This window comes from Nicotiana tomentosiformis, chromosome 7 (genome assembly GCF_000390325.3).
Source record: "Nicotiana tomentosiformis chromosome 7, ASM39032v3, whole genome shotgun sequence".
NCBI classification, from domain to species: domain Eukaryota; kingdom Viridiplantae; phylum Streptophyta; class Magnoliopsida; order Solanales; family Solanaceae; genus Nicotiana; species Nicotiana tomentosiformis.
Window position 1 is genome coordinate 110,354,378 of NC_090818.1, and position 17,671 is coordinate 110,372,048.

The 17,671-nt window shown below is 33.0% G+C and overlaps 2 protein-coding genes across 2 annotated transcripts; both read right to left on the minus strand.

The window, feature by feature from the left end:
• Positions 1–3,255: 3,255 nt before the first annotated feature.
• Positions 3,256–6,828, minus strand: LOC104093211 (laccase-4-like). Its single transcript, XM_009598939.4, has 6 exons — positions 6,627–6,828; positions 6,388–6,539; positions 5,534–5,778; positions 5,110–5,238; positions 4,003–4,965; positions 3,256–3,625 (listed from the first exon to the last, which is right to left on the minus strand). The coding sequence occupies exons 1-6, from the start codon at positions 6,744–6,746 to the stop codon at positions 3,495–3,497; spliced, it is 1,740 nt and encodes a 579-aa protein (XP_009597234.2). The 5' UTR covers positions 6,747–6,828; the 3' UTR covers positions 3,256–3,494.
• A 2,430-nt stretch (positions 6,829–9,258) lies between these two features.
• LOC104093209 (laccase-17-like) lies at positions 9,259–12,178 on the minus strand. The gene is made up of 6 exons (XM_009598936.4): positions 12,025–12,178; positions 11,496–11,647; positions 11,134–11,378; positions 10,925–11,053; positions 9,694–10,650; positions 9,259–9,593 (listed from the first exon to the last, which is right to left on the minus strand). The coding sequence occupies exons 1-6, from the start codon at positions 12,115–12,117 to the stop codon at positions 9,463–9,465; spliced, it is 1,707 nt and encodes a 568-aa protein (XP_009597231.2). The 5' UTR covers positions 12,118–12,178; the 3' UTR covers positions 9,259–9,462.
• Between the last annotated feature and the right edge of the window lie 5,493 nt (positions 12,179–17,671).

A 17,671-nucleotide genomic window follows, 5' to 3' on the forward strand; every position in this document is an offset into this window, starting at 1 on the left:
ACAGAAAAGAGAAAAGGGTGCTTTTAGAGTATTAACATATGAAAAATCATCAACATTTAGGAAGATCAGCTGGTGGAGGAGGTAACTTCTGCTTGGGACCTTTTCCATCCATAACCATCCATGCCATTTTCAAGCCCCAACTTGTGTGAACTTCAAGATGACAATGCATGAACCATACTCCTAAAAATTCATATACAACATTCATAAATATCATGTCAAAAAAAATTTTCAACTAAAAATAGACTTTTCAACATCTAAATTCAAATTGTAAAAGGGCACCCCGGTGCACTAAGCTCCCGTTATATTGTGTGGGGGCACGGAAAGTGTCAGACCACAAGGGTCTATTGTACGCAACCTTACCCTACATTTCTACAAGGGTCTGTTGATTATGCTTTGTGCACTGATATGTAGTGAATTTTTACACTAGCTTTCAGGTTAAATTGACATGCAATAACATGTAACTTCCGTAGACTTCATATATGGTAACTTGAATGATAGAGCATTAACCTGCTATAACCGATTGAATTGTACTATCAGTATATATAACTTAAACTATAATTTAATACCTGGGTTGTCAGCAAGGAAGCGAATAGCGACCCAACCTCCGGATGGGACACCAACAGTGTTCCTTTCAGCAGGGTCAACAAGGTTGAAATTAGCAGTGTCCTTACTAGAATTATAATTTCCAAAACCTTGACAACTACAAAGAAATTAAAACCATGGAGGTGAAGAGGGTGACTTTCAGCACTAATGATACTTGTATCTTGCATAACTAATTCCACACTTGTATTAAAAGGTAGCACCACAACTTTTGTGCCTGTGGTAACAAAAATGTCGGTTGGTGGATTTCCTGTGTAATTGAATTTAAATGGCGGATTTACATGACCTCCTTTGGAAAACTCCTCCTTGCATGTTTTCCAAGAAGACAAGCTTCACACAATTGATTGGGATGGTTGATTAATGGTATCCCATGCACCATGTTCTATTCTCCTATTGATTTGAGTGCTTCAAAATTCAAGTACCCAAATCGCATATGCCAACACCATGATTCATCTTGCACATTAGAATTCAAACACTTTGCATCAATTGTCTTAAGATTCAGAGAAAATAATTTGTTCTTTACCATATACGCTTTAGCAATAAGAATTTCACTTGAATCTCTAAGCCAAAGATGCATATTTTTCATGTGGATGTCATATCCCTTTTCAAGAAGTTGGCCCAAACTCAAAATATTACTTTTTATTTTAGCATATAATAAACATCTTGAATTAAATTGTGGCCACCATTTTTACAGGAGATTAGAATCGTACCAATCCCTTTGATTTGAATCTTTGAGGTATCTCCAAAAGACACATTACCTCTCACCGACTTATTGATCTTCACAAACTTGTCTTTGCATCCACACATATGATTGCTTGCTCCATTGTCCAAATACTACGAGCTATAATCATCCCTGTCTTCTTCTTTGAGTGCCAACAACAATGTTGACTCACCTTCTTCCTTCTTGCCGTCAACAAGGTTAGCTTTCTTTTCAACATCGCTACAACATTCCCAAGAGTAATGGGCAAATTTATGACAATTATAACACTTAATTTTTTATTTGTCATACCTTTGTCCATTATTTTCTTGGTACGTCTTCTTCCTCCTCTTTGTCCACGACCACGACCTCTAAATGTTTGGTGGATTTTAACTTTATTGTTGAAGTTGTTACCATTACTTCTTCCTCTTTCATGATTTCCACGGCCTCGTCCTCGCCCATTCCCTCGATAGCTCTTTCCACCTCAATAATCCATAAAGGATGCATGAGTTTTAAGAAGTTGATTCAGCGGCACTTCTTGTCTCCTCTTGATCTTTTCTTCATGTGCCTATAAAGAACCCTCCAATTGCTCCACTGTCATAGAGTCTAAATCTTTAGACTCCTCAATAGCACACACTACAAAATTAAATTTAGGTATTAAAGTACGAAAAAAATTTTATACCATGCGGACATCTTCTATGTCCTCCCTCTATCTTCTTAATTGATTCACAACAGCCTTTACTTTTGAACAATAATCCGAAATGCATTCGGATTCTTTCATTTTTTTTAAAATCAAAATCAACCCTTAGAATTTGAAGTCTTACTTTCCTCATCTTGCCAATTCCTTGGAGAGAATTTTGTAAATCTCCCAAGCTTCTTTTGAGGTGGTAGCATCTGCCACCTTCTCAAATATGGCATCATCCAAATATTGGTGGACGAGCGTGAGAGTTTGTTGATCCTTTTTTCTTGTCTTTGCTAAGATATCTTTTTTATTTTGAGGTAGAGCTTCCTCATTATCGGGTTTTGCATATCCTCTGTCTACGATTTCCCACACATCCTTGGAGCGAAGAATGGCTTTCATGTGTAGACACAATTTTTCATAATTATCTTTTGTGAGACGAGTGTATTGAAAAGACAGCGGACCATTACTTGCCATGGAACCACGTTGTTGGGAAAAAATAATATCTCGCTCAAGAATAATATCCACGATAAATAACAATAACACAAGAGTGTAACAACGCCACCAAATCTTATAACAGGTAAAATATAATACTCGAGCGGAGCAATATAATATCACTATAATATTACAACTTGGTAGTGTCAAGAGACTACTACAACTTCAAAAGAAATAACACTCTTTATTTTAAACATCACACTCTAATATTACTCTCACTCTCTATTTATCTCACAGACTACAAACTACAATATGTGGATTACTCTCTTTACACTCTATTGGGTTCACTCTGATTTTTGGTGTGTTTGAAATGAAGAATGGATGCTCCTATTTATAGTAAAAGATGTTGTCCCTCGCAACCAATTAGACGTATGTGAAAACCAATCTTTTCTTTATTCTTTTTTCTTTAGTTCTTTTGTTTTAATTGGTCCCACAGAAGTTATATATCATCGCAAATTATATTGAATTTGGAGTAATTGTTTTGACATTGTATAAATGATTAAGAGGTGAGTACCGATCACAAAGAGCTTTGATCGGGTTAAATCGTTCAAGAACACAACTTGATGGTTCAATTCCTTCAGAATAGGTGTATCACAATCTCTTAATTTATGAGTTACGGAGTCTATTCAGACTAATCTTTCTGGTATGTCAACCTTGAATTCTTGAATTATTCATACAATCACTTCTCCAGCAGAAACTGTACCAGTACAGAACTATTGCCATTTCTGGATCGTTGAACCCCAATTAAACAATGGTTGCCCCTGAGATGAAGTGCCTCACAATCTCAAATCGAAAGTTGTTACTCTGAATTAATGGTTTTTTTTTTCAATTTCACAGACACTTGTACCTAAAGCTCCTAACAAGAAACTAATTGTATTACAAGCCTAGTGTGTTCCACCAAAAAATTTCAAAGAATGAAGGATACTCTAAACAATAATAAAAGGGAAGAAAAACAAGAGACATGTTCTGCTTTAACAGAAAAGAGAAAAGGGTGCTTTTAGAGTATTAACATATGAAAAATCATCAACATTTAGGAAGATCAGCTGGTGGAGGAGGTAACTTCTGCTTGGGACCTTTTCCATCCATAACCATCCATGCCATTTTCAAGCCCCAACTTGTGTGAACTTCAAGATGACAATGCATGAACCATACTCCTAAAAATTCATATACAACATTCATAAATATCATGTCAAAAAAAATTTCAACTAAAAATAGACTTTTCAACATCTAAATTCAAATTGTAAAAGGGCACCCCGGTGCACTAAGCTCCCGCTATATTGTGTGGGGTCCCGGAAAGGTCCAGACCACAAGGGTATATTATACGCAACCTTACCCTACATTTCTATAAGGGTCTGTTGATTATGCTTTGTGCATAGTGAATTTTTACACTAGCTTTCAGGTTAAATTGACATACAATAACATATAACTTTCGTAGACTTCAAACATGGTAACTTGAATGATAGAGCATTAACCTGCTATAACCGATTGAATTGCACTATCAGTATATATAACTTAAACTATAATTTAATACCTGGGTTGTCAGCAAAGAAGCGAATAGAGACCCAACCTCCGGATGGGACACCAACAGTGTTCCTTTCAGCAGGGTCAACAAGGTTGAAATTAGCAGTGTCCTTACTAGAATTATAATTTCCAAAACCTTGACCAACTACAAAGAAATTAAAACCATGGAGGTGAAGAGGGTGACTTTCAGCACTAATGATACTTGTATCTTGCATAACTAATTCCACACTTGTATTAAAAGGTAGCACCACAACTTTTGTGCCTGTGGTAACAAAAATGTTAGTTGGTGGATTTCCTGTGTAATTGAATTTAAATGGCGGATTGATTGGAAAATCTGTGGTATAAACACCTTTGGATTGGTTAAAAAAGTGAGATTGTAGAAGTGCTACATTTGGCTGAACAAAGGATATATCGTTAACAGAAGCTGCTAATTTAGTGTTATTTGGCCCTTGACATGTTTGGTTCTTAGGACATGGATTCAATCCTAATCCTACAGTGAAGAAAAACCGTTTATCAACTTTTTTAGGAACATTGGCTAGAAATTTTGCATTGGCTAAACTTCTTATTTTCTTGGCAAAACTTGTAGCAAAAGTTGTGTCATTGAATATAGGAAGTTTTGGATTTAACAGAGGAAATTTGCTGCTCTTGTTGGTGTTATTAGAGGATTGATGATATTCTAAGATTCCAGTGGTGGTGGAATTATCAAAGGCAGCAGGACCAGTGGCGTAAGGCCGAGCCGCCATGAGGAAGGTGGCATTAGGATGAAAATGTTTGGTTTTCAAGAGGACATTTGTGGTTTGTCCTGGTGTTATAAGAATTGTGCTGGTCTTGAATGGTTTCACATAAACCGCATCAACTTCTACAACAGTAAGGTTGTGGTTTGCTATGCTGAAGAAAAGTTCATCATTCAGTGCAGCATTGACTAATCTCAGTAGATATGTCTTCCCTGGTTTCACCTTCAATTTGAATGTATCTGCAAAACGTATGAAAGTTCAGTTATTTTAATATGACAAAAATAGCTTTATGACTTTACTGTTACAATTACGTGACAAGAAAATACTTTTATGATTTTACTGTTATAGTGAGTAATTAAAGTTCGGTTACTATTCTATTGTACCTTTAGCAGAGCAATTGTAGAAAAGTCCAGGAAGACCATTGATGGTATAAGCATCAGAAATATTTGGAGCTCCTCCTGTTTGAAGGGCTTTACTAATAATTGTTTCTGTATCTGCCTTCCACCATTCACCTACAATCCATGCAAATACATATAAGTAATTTTGGTTAAAAGTTACTGTATGACAATAAAAAGGGCATCTCGCATTCTCACAGGGTCCGGGGAAGGGCCGCACCCTAACAGGGTGTGATATAGGCAACCTACCTTGATGCAAGCATCAATGGTTTATTCTACGGTTTGAACCCGTGACCTATAGGTCACACGGAGACAACTTAACCGTTACTCCAAGGCTCCACTTATACTGTATGACAATAGACTAATGAAATGAGTAGTGATATAACTGATTAATAATTAAGTTGAATATTACCAAAAAGAATGGGGATTTCCTTGAAGGGTTGTGGAAAAGGGTAAGCAACACCTTTCTTTGGAAGAATAACAATGGGTCCATAGAGTGTAACTCTCAGCCATGAGATGTGAGCATGCCAAAATAAAGTTCCTCTTTGACCAGTGATTGTGAAATTGTATACATAACTCTGCCCTGTCTGAATTGGGCACTGTGTAATATAAGCAGGTCCATCTGCCCATCCACTTCTTAGTTGTCTCACTCCATGCCTGGAGTCATGTAATGAACATAAACTTTTAAACTAAGCACACTGCAGCCATAGGCAAATTGGTGTATTTGATATTTTGGTAACTCATTTTGTGGGCGTTTGGACATAAGAATTATGAAATAGCGGAAAAAAGTGGAAAAATATTCAAGTTGAAAATGATATTTGAAAATTAGAGTTGTATTTGGACATGAATAAAATTTGAAACTGTTTTTGAATTTTATGAATGCTTTGAAGTAAAATTTTTGAAAAACCGTGTTTTGGAGTTTTTCAAATTCCGAAAAATTATGAAATTCAAGCTCAAATGAAATTTGAATTTACATGGCCAAACACTGTCGAAAAAAAAAATCTCAAAAAAAGAAAAACTTTTTAAGGCCAAATGGGCCGTAAGCACATGTTTTACACTATCAACTTAATTAAATTCACCTGCAATACTAGGTAAAACGTTATGTAGTAAGTTTGGTATGATAACATGAAAAATAAAGTAACCACATGTTATAATCATTTAATGTATAGTGTAAAAAAATTTTTATGCTGTCAACGTTAACTTTTGGTCAAAATGTACTACTCCTTAGGAAAGAAATAGCTTTCAATAGGAAATGTTTTTACGTACCAATGAATGGTGACATTGTACTGAACATGGTTAACAACCTTGATAACAAGTCTGTCTCCTTCTCTTGCAATAATTCTAGGCCCTGGAAACTGGCCATTCACTGTTACAATGCTCTTTGTTTGACACAATCTCGTCATATTTTGCATTTGAATCTGCAATTGCAGAGACATTTTATAAGAAAATTAGAAAATAACATAATGATGAATCTCTAATGCACTAATGAGACATATAACACGTACATTAAACTTGTAGTGTCTGGTAATCCCTCCATGCTTTGCAAGTGCTAGTGTATCTGCTAAAACCAACACAAATATAGTCAGAAAAAAGAGATTATAACACTTCAGAAAATAGGACGCCATGTGTCAGATTTTTTTGTTTCTTCTTGTTTGGATATATATATATATATATAGATGATTAATGAGTTGAAATCTAAGTTGCTTTGGATGGTAATGAAAATGGAAGATTTATATATATTGTGAGCGTTTGGTCAATTAGGTGGTTAAATAGGGAATTACAGACTCCAAATTGACCTGCTTAGGGTGTTGGCCTAACCATACTTTTGAGTGATGTTCAAGTTTGATAAATATTCTGTTATTCTGTTCATATTCCACATAACGCGCGGTTTCTCAATGAATTCTGGTGGATGTTTGCAGCTTCTTTTTTCGTTAGGAGTTTTTCATCAATCAAATTTTTACAAGAGAAGAAAATTACTCCTCTGTTTCAATTTATGTGAACTTATTTCCTTTTTAGTCCGTACCAAAAAGAATGATCACTTTCCTTATAAGGAAACAATTTACCTTTATGCAATGATTTATAGTCACACAAAATATATGTGTGCCTCATTTTACACTAAAAGTTTAAAAGTCTTTTTTTTTTTCTTAAACTCCGTGCCCAGTCAAATGAGTTCACGTAAATTAAAATGGAGAGAGTATAATTTAACGAATTCTTTCTTTTCTTTTGATAGCTAGATACTAATGTCTATGAATTAATATATATATATATATATATATACTGCTTAGTATTTAAGTAAAGTCAGATTGCAACTCCAAAAGTTGAAATATGAGAAAAAGGACGAGACAATTCAATTATAAGATGTTACTTTTAATTTTTCTAACAGTGTGGCGGCTGCCTCAGTACCCCATAACAGCATTTTCAATCTTGATTACGACAAGACAAAAAAGGAATTCGTGCATGCATTGCATGGTCATTAATTGGCGAATTGCCCCACGAACAGAGGCGGTGCAATTAATTTTACTTAAATATTGTATTCGTACTATGAAATTTATTAATTTATATAAATATCTAATTATAAACTTAATAATTAAAATGAGCTATGAGTTCTGTGACAAATTTAAAATTTATAAACTTCAAAGGATTCAAGCTATTTATATTAATCGTTTAAGGACACTACCTGCGGAGAATTTCATATGTGATAGTAGGTATATCAGTACTATTTTTAACGGATTATCAATTAATGTTTATCAAAAAATTTGCCTTGTAATACTTAATAAGTAACTTGACAGTTTTTTTGCACGTACACAGTACTTAATTCTACTAGTGTTTAGCGAAAATAGAGGAAAATAAAGGTTACATTTATTGATAAAAAATTAATTTATCAATATCGACGTCGTATATGACAGCTGCAATCTGTAACTTGGAGTGGAAATTGGAATACTCATATCAAGTTAAAGTGAAGAAAATATTTGGCTAATTCGTGAACCAAAAATTGGCAATTGTAAGTTAATCAGTTGCACTCATTCTCCAACCTTTTAACACTTAAGTACTAATCAAGTCAGGGACTTAATCTTAACTTCATCTTCTGTTAGTTGCTGTCGGTTGTTCGTTTTTCTCAATTGCTGTGTACCTAATAACAACTTTGATGTTTATTGATATCTTTTTTTCTTTTCCTACCTGTAAATTTGTAAAAATTCCAATTAGAATGAACTCATTAAGGCAATAATATACTTCCGAATATGGATGTTATTTGACAGAGGACTAGCTAATTGCCTCTATTCTGTAAACAATGCACCTAGAAAATTTTAAATTCCAAATTTCCAACTGTTGACGCAACCAAAGTAGTATGTTTCGTACTGCGCTGACCCTTCAAAACACCTTAAGCCACAATTTATACCCGGTAAAAATTTATTCACACTAAATGTTTCTTTAAAACGAATAGATATATTAATGTTTATTTAAAATTAATAGATATATAATATGTGTTTGTATAAATGTTTAACTTGCCATCTGGAGCGACAAAAGATGCCAAGGGGCTGAAGATTACTCCTTGGTGGCCGGCGCCACTACTTCCTCCGTCGGTAAAGTAGAAGAAGAAAAAAGTTCAGAGAAGGCTAAAAAACTAAGATTATCATAATCGGTCAAAATATAAACGGTGGTCTTAAAGAGGTCGACCCAACCTAATTTTGTGTTTTTGCAATTGTACTTTAGATGCTGCTTATTAAGAGGTGCATAACATGTTCATGTTATTTTGATAAAAACACCTTCTACCCGAAACAAAGAGAAGAAAATTAAAACACCTTCTTAACTAAACTCTCTAAGAAAAATGCGGAGCTTATAAATTTTCTTTTGGGGCTATGTTAGTTTGTTTGAAATTAAGTACTATTGTAGAAGAACAAGAACTTGGGACAGTTCTGCCTAAGACTTTTAAAAGGAGATAGGACTAGGAAGATTGTATTGCTTTTTCATTTTAATTAATAAAATTATCACTTATTGGACCTTTTTTTTTTTTTTTACATGATGAGTTGAGATTTGGTGGATTCACGACATTGCAATTCCAGTTATGAACGCTTAGTCATTAGGATATGTTCTCGAGGACTGAAATCAAAGATTTAAATTAACAAATACATTTAACCATTTAAGTCGGAAAAAAAATTCTTTTATAAAAGCACTTCTATATTTTTCACACCATATTGTAAATGTACTTTAAAGGATATAGACGTCAATTACTTTGGATGCAAGAAGTATAAAATGATATCCACACATAACAAAACCAAAATGCTGAAACATCAACGATCGAGCAAAAAATGATAGGTACAAAAATTGTACAAAATTAAACTCTCAACACTTGGGGAGGTCTCTTGGGGGAAGAGGTAGCTTCTGATTAGGAAGTTTTCCATCGAGAACCAACCATGCCATTTTCAATCCCCAACTTGTGTGAACTTCCAGGTGACAATGCATAAACCATACTCCTGATTGTAACACAAACAACATTATATCGGATTGATACTTAGACTTATAATTGAATGAATGATATTACTAGACTTTTTAATTGCAAAACTTTTAAATTACCTGGATTGTCTGCTAGAAATCGAATAGCAACCCAACCACCAGAAGGGACACCTACAGTATTCCTCTCAATAGGATCAGCAAGGTTGAAATTTGCTGGATCCTTATTGCCGTCAAAATTCCCAAACCCTTGGCCAACAACAAAGAAGTTAAATCCATGAAGATGAAGAGGGTGACTTTCAGCACCAAGAATACTTGTGTCTTGCATCACTAACTCCACGCTCGTGTTAAATGGCAAAACCATAAGTTTTGTATCATTCTTAACTAAGGTGTTATTTGGAGGGTTCCCAGTGTAGTTAAACCAATTTAAAGGACTATAAGGAAAATCAGGCTTGTATACACCCTTGGATTTTCCTAAGAAATGAGATTGGAGAAGTGCAGTTGTAGGTTGAACAAATGATATATTGTTAACTGAAGCTGAGAATTTTGTGCCATTTGGTCCTTGGCAAGTTTTGTTTTGATCACAAGGACTTGTTCCAAGACCTACTGTGAAAAATAAATGTTTATCGACGTTTAGAGGTACATTAGCAGGGAATTGAGGAGTAGCAAGACTTCTTAATCTACTCGTAAAATTGGTGACAAAAGTGGTGTCATTGAGAGCTGGTAGTAATGGCTTAAAAAGTGGTAGGTTTTTCAAATGGGGTTTTGATTTTGATTCATACTCTAAAATTCCAGCAACTGTAGAGTTGTCAAATGTGCCAGGACCTGTCACATATGGCCGAGCAGTCATGTAAAATGTGGCATTAGGAAAATGAGGTTTAGTTTTGAGAAGAACATTGTGAGTTTGTCCTGGTGTAATAATAAGGGTATCTGTCTCAAAGGGTTTAACATAAACGCCATCAGCATCGATAACTCGAAGAGTATGATTCGCGATGCTGAAGAAAAGCTCGTCATTAAGTGCAGCATTGATCAATCGAAGAAGATAAGTCTTTTCAGGTTTCATCTTCAGCTTAAAAGTATCTGTATAAAGCACATTCAAATGTGTCAATACTTTTTGCTACAATGACTATAAGAATAATTAAATAATCTTTCATAGTGATATTTGAAATTATATGAAATTTATTTGAATGTTACCTATATTAAATGACAATATCTGATCGATGACAAATTTTATTTTCGAATAATAAATTAGAACTATGTAAGTATATACTCCAAGTTGTGTCATTCATTTTGGAAAGAATTGCAAAATATATTTAACAATAGCATGGTAACTATATAATATAAAGTTTACTACCTTTGGCTGAACAATTATACAAAGGGCCAGGAAGTCCATTGATAGTATAAGCATCAGAAACATTAGGACCTCCACCTGTTTGTAAAGCTTGGGCAATTATAGCCTCAGTGTCTGCATTGAACCATTCGCCTGTGACATTGCATTCATCAGTTCATCATTAGTATTTTAATAACTTCCTATAGACAAATTAATTAATGATCACTTATTACCAAAGATGATGGGAACTTCTTTGTAGGGTTTGGCAAATGGATAAGGAGTATTTTTCTTTGGAAGAATAATTATAGGACCATAAACAGTTGATCTCAACCATGAAATATGTGCATGCCACCAAAAAGTTCCTCTTTGGCCAATTATAGTGAAGTTATAGACATAACTCTGACCAGTTTGAATGGGACATTGTGTTATATATGCTGGTCCATCTGCCCATCCACTACGAAGCTGTCTAATTCCATGCCTATTGTAGGAACAAGAATATCATTAAGCTTTGGAGAGTTTTTCAAGTTAATTTGTAAGAAGAAGACACTCTTAAACGTGAATTGCATGAAGATAATTAAGAAATTCTTATGATTACCAATGGATAGAGATGTTGTTCTGAACATGATTGAGCACCTCAATTTCAAGACGATCACCTTCCCTTGCCACAACTTTAGGTCCAGGGAATTGTCCATTCACTGTCACCATACTCTTGGTGTGGCATAATCTTGTAACATTTTGCATTTTGATCTGAGATTTAACCCAAAGGGATGAAAATTGTGGCCATGGTACTGTTAGTCATGCTAACTCTAAACACAAAACGATAGTATACTATCTGGTCGCCTAAAAGAAATTTATATATAATTAATTATCTATAATAAGAGAGATTGGTAAACTAGATAATGCTAATTCTACACATAAAATGATTACATATATAGTTGTAAAAGAATTTTAATACCATCGGGTCATTTAAAAGATTTTTGTATTGAAATATTACTAATTAAGGCTTGTAACCTGCTATAACATGTTAAAATACACCGGTAACATAAAATTTTATAATGTCAATGTATATAAATTAAAATCCAACGATATAGAAGAGGAAACTGTGTAATAATTAATATACGTACTTCAAATTTATAATGCCTTGTTGTAGCTGAAACGCTATGGATCAGGAGACATGATGTAATGAGAGAGACAAGAAATATTCCAATAGCGCCCATTTTTGCACAGAAAATCTCTTTGCTTTTTCTTTCTTTGTAAAGTTATCTTGTTGCTGTTGTTGCGGAAGTGCATGGAAGTCATGTATATATGGACTTTCATAGGATGTTTGGTTGATTTGGTGAAATAAAAAATAAAGGGATAATGTTGAAGTGAAATAGATTGATTCTAAGCTAACTTTGGTTAGACCAAGTGTAGTTGTAGAACAAACTTTGGAGTGGTGTCAAAGACTACAGATGTGTATAGTATATTTGACATGCAAATTTTCATTTTCTGTAGACTTTTCCTTAGATTAATTAAGGCTTCATAGACAGCTAGCTAACTATAGGCATGATTTTGACAGTCTTCCATACAGAAAGATGATCGCTTGAGGAAAAAGATTTTATGCATTACAAGCATTGTCATTATCAAAATACTTCTTCGTTAGAGTCAGATACGGATTTAAAATTTTTAGAACATTGAGTATATCGTTAAAAAAAGAAAAAAAAATAGTATTAAGTGGAATTGATCCCTATTCCTTTAGCTAAATATATAACTCAATATTCAATCAAATGCACATTCAACCTTTTTGGAGCATAGGCCATCAAATAATATTAGACCAATGTAAATTCCATAATCTGGGCATAAATCTGCCCCTGGCTGAATTAGTATATGAAAGATCTTTGAGGCCAATGGGGATTCAAATATTTTCCTTTTGATTTTTGAGAAAATGACCTTCTATAGCCCCTCAAAATTATAGTAGCCCATATTTTTTCTCATTGACACGAAATGGCTCTCCGACCTAAACATATTACATCTAATAGCCCGAAATATCTATTTTGTATATTATTTGTATATTGACAATCTATTTTGTATAATTTTTTGTATAGTGACAATCTATTTTGTATATATTTTGTATAGTGACAGTCTATTTAGTACGTATAGTTTTTGTCTAATGACAGTCTATTTTTGTATATATTTTATATAGTGACAGTCTATTGTATATAACTTGTATAGTGACAGTCCTATACAATTCCTCTTGCTTTCTTTTGTTTCTAGTTGGTTGTAATAGATTTGCCTACAACCTTGAATTAATGTGAACCTCATTGGTTAAGGTATAGAAGCTATATACAGAATTGAGTAAGATGACACGTACAACATTTGCATCATAAATCAAAACTCCAAAGGTGTCATAATGCTTATGAATGTGAATATTTCATCAACAATGTACAACATAAAGAAAGCAAAGAGTATTTGTTCGATAAACAATGGACTTTGTCGCCTCAATCTGTCATACCCTTTTACCTAATATGTTGTTCTGAAAACACATGATACTGTGAGTACCCAACTAGTATATTTTTACAAAACCTAGAAAAAGACCTAATAGGAGAATACAGCTTCCTCCTACAATAGGAGGAAGAGTTTTGAAACTCAAATACCGACGACCCTCCATTAAATCCGGCGACGCTTTCTTCTCGTTTTATTTACTGTTTTTGGGGCTTTTGATATTATGAAAATCTAGATCTAAAAGATGATTTGCTTGCTATTTGGACTTTGGCAGTTTTGGCCGGTATATAGCTTTTCCGATGACCGTGAATTTTTCGACCACTGCTGCGACCGGTGAAGTTTTCCAGTTAAACCATTTTGGGCCGAAAATCTTTTCTCCAGTGAACCTGTGTTTGTGCTTGTAGGTCAGATGTATAATTCGGTGGCTAGCCACTAGAATTACTTTTGGGCTATAAAATATATATTATAATTTTGGGCTATCAGGTGTTATAAATTTGATCCGAGTGGCTATAAATAAATTTTGCTCTTGAATTTTTGATATATCGGGGAAAATGAGTTTATCAGTTTGCTAGCGACACATTTATTTCTATTAAGCAAAACCTCTTCGACAACAGTTGCGAACTTTAAATATTCTAGTCATGCAATAGTTTTTTCCGGAGAAATCGTTCAGTCAACTGATTCCGACGTTACATCACAAGAAAAATTGTAAGAATGGTGTGTTGGTTAGAAGGAAAGAAAATGTCTTCTAGAAAATAAGTCATTATCTGCCAGTCAAAAATCAATTTTTTTTAATTATATATTATAAGAGGAATAAAAACGACTTTCTTCACCAACGATGTTCATTTGAAATAGTTTCTAAAATTTAGAGAGCGGTATTGAACAGTGTGACAAAGTTTCTTCTGCAAAAAGTTTTTCACCCAATAGAAAGATGGGTTGATTACACTAAATATTCTTATAAAATGATTCAATTTAGTAATACTTCTTACATTTTAAAATCAAACACGTATTCCCCCTATACTATGGAATACCTACACATATACTCTCTATGAGATATATCTTAACTAGGTATATTAAAAGATAAATTAATTAGAATTATAAATAAAAAGTTGTTCATATTTGTATTTATTTTCCACTTTAAAATTATCTTATATTTACTTTTAGTTTGTTTCATTATATAAGAGGTTTACATATTTTTAGAAAGATAAGGAAAAAATATTATATTTAAGAGTTTTGAAAGATAATATATTGTTTTTTAAATCATAAAATTTCGAGATATCTCACTAAGTAGTTTTTTTTGTTTCCTATTTGAGTGTTTCAAAAAATACATATTTTACAAACATTATTCTCTTCTTTAATCAAAGATGAGAGTAAAGAGTTTTAACAAAATAAATTACACCCTTTCTTAAATTTCATAAAAATTAAATACGCAAAAACTTTTATTTATAGTTTTAATTTTTCTTGTAATAATTATATTTTAATATAGGATATACCTCATAAGAGGTGTAACTGTAGGATTTCTATACTATTGGAAGTGTATATGTTTGATTATAAAATACAGGGGGTATATCCAAAATCGAGTCATATTGCAGGGGTAGCCTGTTTGGCCAAACTTCTAAAGTCAACTTATTTTGAAAAGTACTTTTGTCAAATTCTTTTGATTAATAATTAATGTTTGATCAAGCTTTTAAAAAATATTTCTAAGTGTATTTTTCTCAAAAAATATTTTTCAAATTAGTGCTTTTGGGGAAAAACTAGTGTTTTTTGTTTCTCAAAAATTGTTTCTGCTTCTACTTGCAAACACTTTTATTCCTTCTAAAAGTTTGCCAAACAACTTAACTTTGGAAAAAAGCAAAGGCTAAAAAAAATATACTTTTGGTTTAAAAAATAGCTTTGGCCAAATATGCTATTAATTATATGCATTAACATTGTAAAAGAAAACTTATCGATATAATTTAACATATTGTAACAGATTTGCTTTATTTTCCGGATAATTATCCTCTTATTATAAGCAATTGCTTGTCTTTGTGATCTAATAGAGTAAAAATTCTATGTTAGAAGTCAAACAAGAAAAAAAAAAAAAAAAACGTACCAGTGTATTACTACTACCCCATATTACATGGTGAAAAGAAACATGCACAAACGTAAGTATGACTCTGAATGTTTTCTCTGTTTTTTCAACACCAGAAGAAAACGATGGAGTTACGTTAATACACCACAAGAGAGATTTGGAATGAAGCACTTATATAATTGTGGAGAAAAAGAACAAATTATAATTGAAAACGCAAGCTTTAGCTGCTGATGTTTTCATACTTATTTTGAAATAAAGTAAATACCACTATTACACCCACTGTAATTCTTCCAATTTCCTCAACACGCTTCCAAACAGAAGCAATCATTCACGAAACAGAATTTCATTTTCATTGTTCAAGCTTTTCGCTTTGATAACATAGTAGCCACCAAAGGTAAAAAGAACTCACTAAAAACAATCACTGTACAAATTATAGAATTTCATTTTTCATATCCAAACTTTCCAAATTTCGACCTAGTGCTAACAAACGAGAGAAACAAACTTACTACCAGAACATGTATTTTACAACCTTCTTGACATCCTACACTAACCAATTGTTGCATATTCTACTAACTAAACAGCTAGAAAATTCTAAATATAGAGAACAAAAACAAAGAGAAAGACAAAGGTGAACTAAGTAGGCACAACACTCCAACTAGTTGGAGCAGTAAACAACGATAATTACGTCTCAGTCCCAAACAAGTTGAGCTCAGCTATAAGTTGAAACAGTAGTTACAACAAATATGGAGTCAAGATCAGGAGGGTGAAAAAACCCATTCTTGGGCTGTTGTTTCCTCTTCGCTGCTGCTCTGTTCTCAGCCGTCTTTTTCCTCGGAGCCGGTGGACACTCTAATGGCGCTTGTATTCGACATTCTTGGTTTTTTGGGGTTGTACATTCTTCCTCCATTCTACTCATTATATCTTCTCCTTGAAAATATAGTATCCTTAATTTTAACACAAGTATTTGGTAGAGAATATGTGTTTTATATAGGAGGAAAAGAAAAAAAAGAGGACGCGGTTGGAGAGTGTTATAAGAAGAGTTGATCAGAAAATGGTGGAAGTTAATTGAGGAGCAGCCTACGTGGGGTTTGAGTTTGAATATTTGACTTCTATATATCAATAAAGTTTAAAATGTCAATTTCACTTAATTATTATGCCTGTGACAGACAATATAAGAACTAAGTTTAATAGAGATAATATTATACTACTATTATTATTTAAAATTTGATAGTCTAGTGAAATTAATCATAAAAATAATATACTACAATAATATGGGTGATAGAATGATATTATATTACATTTTAGGATTTGCCTTTTAAAATGCATGTCAATTAAAAATGACGTTTGATAACGTTAATCATAAAATTATTTATCTAAATTACTCTACATGTTATTTTTCTTTAATATTTTGAATATCATAGAATAGATTTAGTTTGTCGAAATAATTAATATCATAGATTAGTATTAAAATTCATACTACCATTTATAGGTACAAAAAAATGCAAATTATTTAAAACAATTAAAGCTAGAAAATTTGGTATTTTCAAACTTAAAATAAAAACAAAACAAAAGGAATTGACAGTTAAGTATGGGTTGGCACCGACTTATGTTTGAGCTGTGTGTGTTTGGAACGTGGCCCACGTAAAGACCGCGTATTTTGACATTTCAAAATAGGCGGCGCCTTACATTATTTGGGCTGGCAATTTTGGCGGGAAGATTAGGGGCTGTGGAAACTGAATTTTCACCGTTGGATCAATCATTGTTTTGTGATTGAAGATTCGTAGTTGTACCTTATAGATTATTACATGTTTTCTTGTTTTAGTACAAGTAGTACTTCATGTCAATGAAAATCTGATAAGAATGATCGACGTGAACAACCCTTGACACTCAAAAAGTACAAAAAAAAAGGATTTAACAGAATTCTATTAGGAATTAAATAAGTACATAATAATGGGGGAATGAAACCGCTAACGAATTTAATAGTTTGTTTGGCCAAACTTTTAAAATCAGTTTATTTTGAAAAAGATTTTTTAACAGTATTTTTCAAAAAATAATTTGGTGAAAAATAATTTGTATTTGACTAATTTATTTGAAAAGCATTTTGACCAGCAATTAATATTTGACCAAACTTTTAAAAATATTGTAAGTATATTTTTTTCAAAAGTACTTTGCAAAACAATGCAAGAAACTACTTTTTCTGACTCTCAAAAATTGCTCCTGCT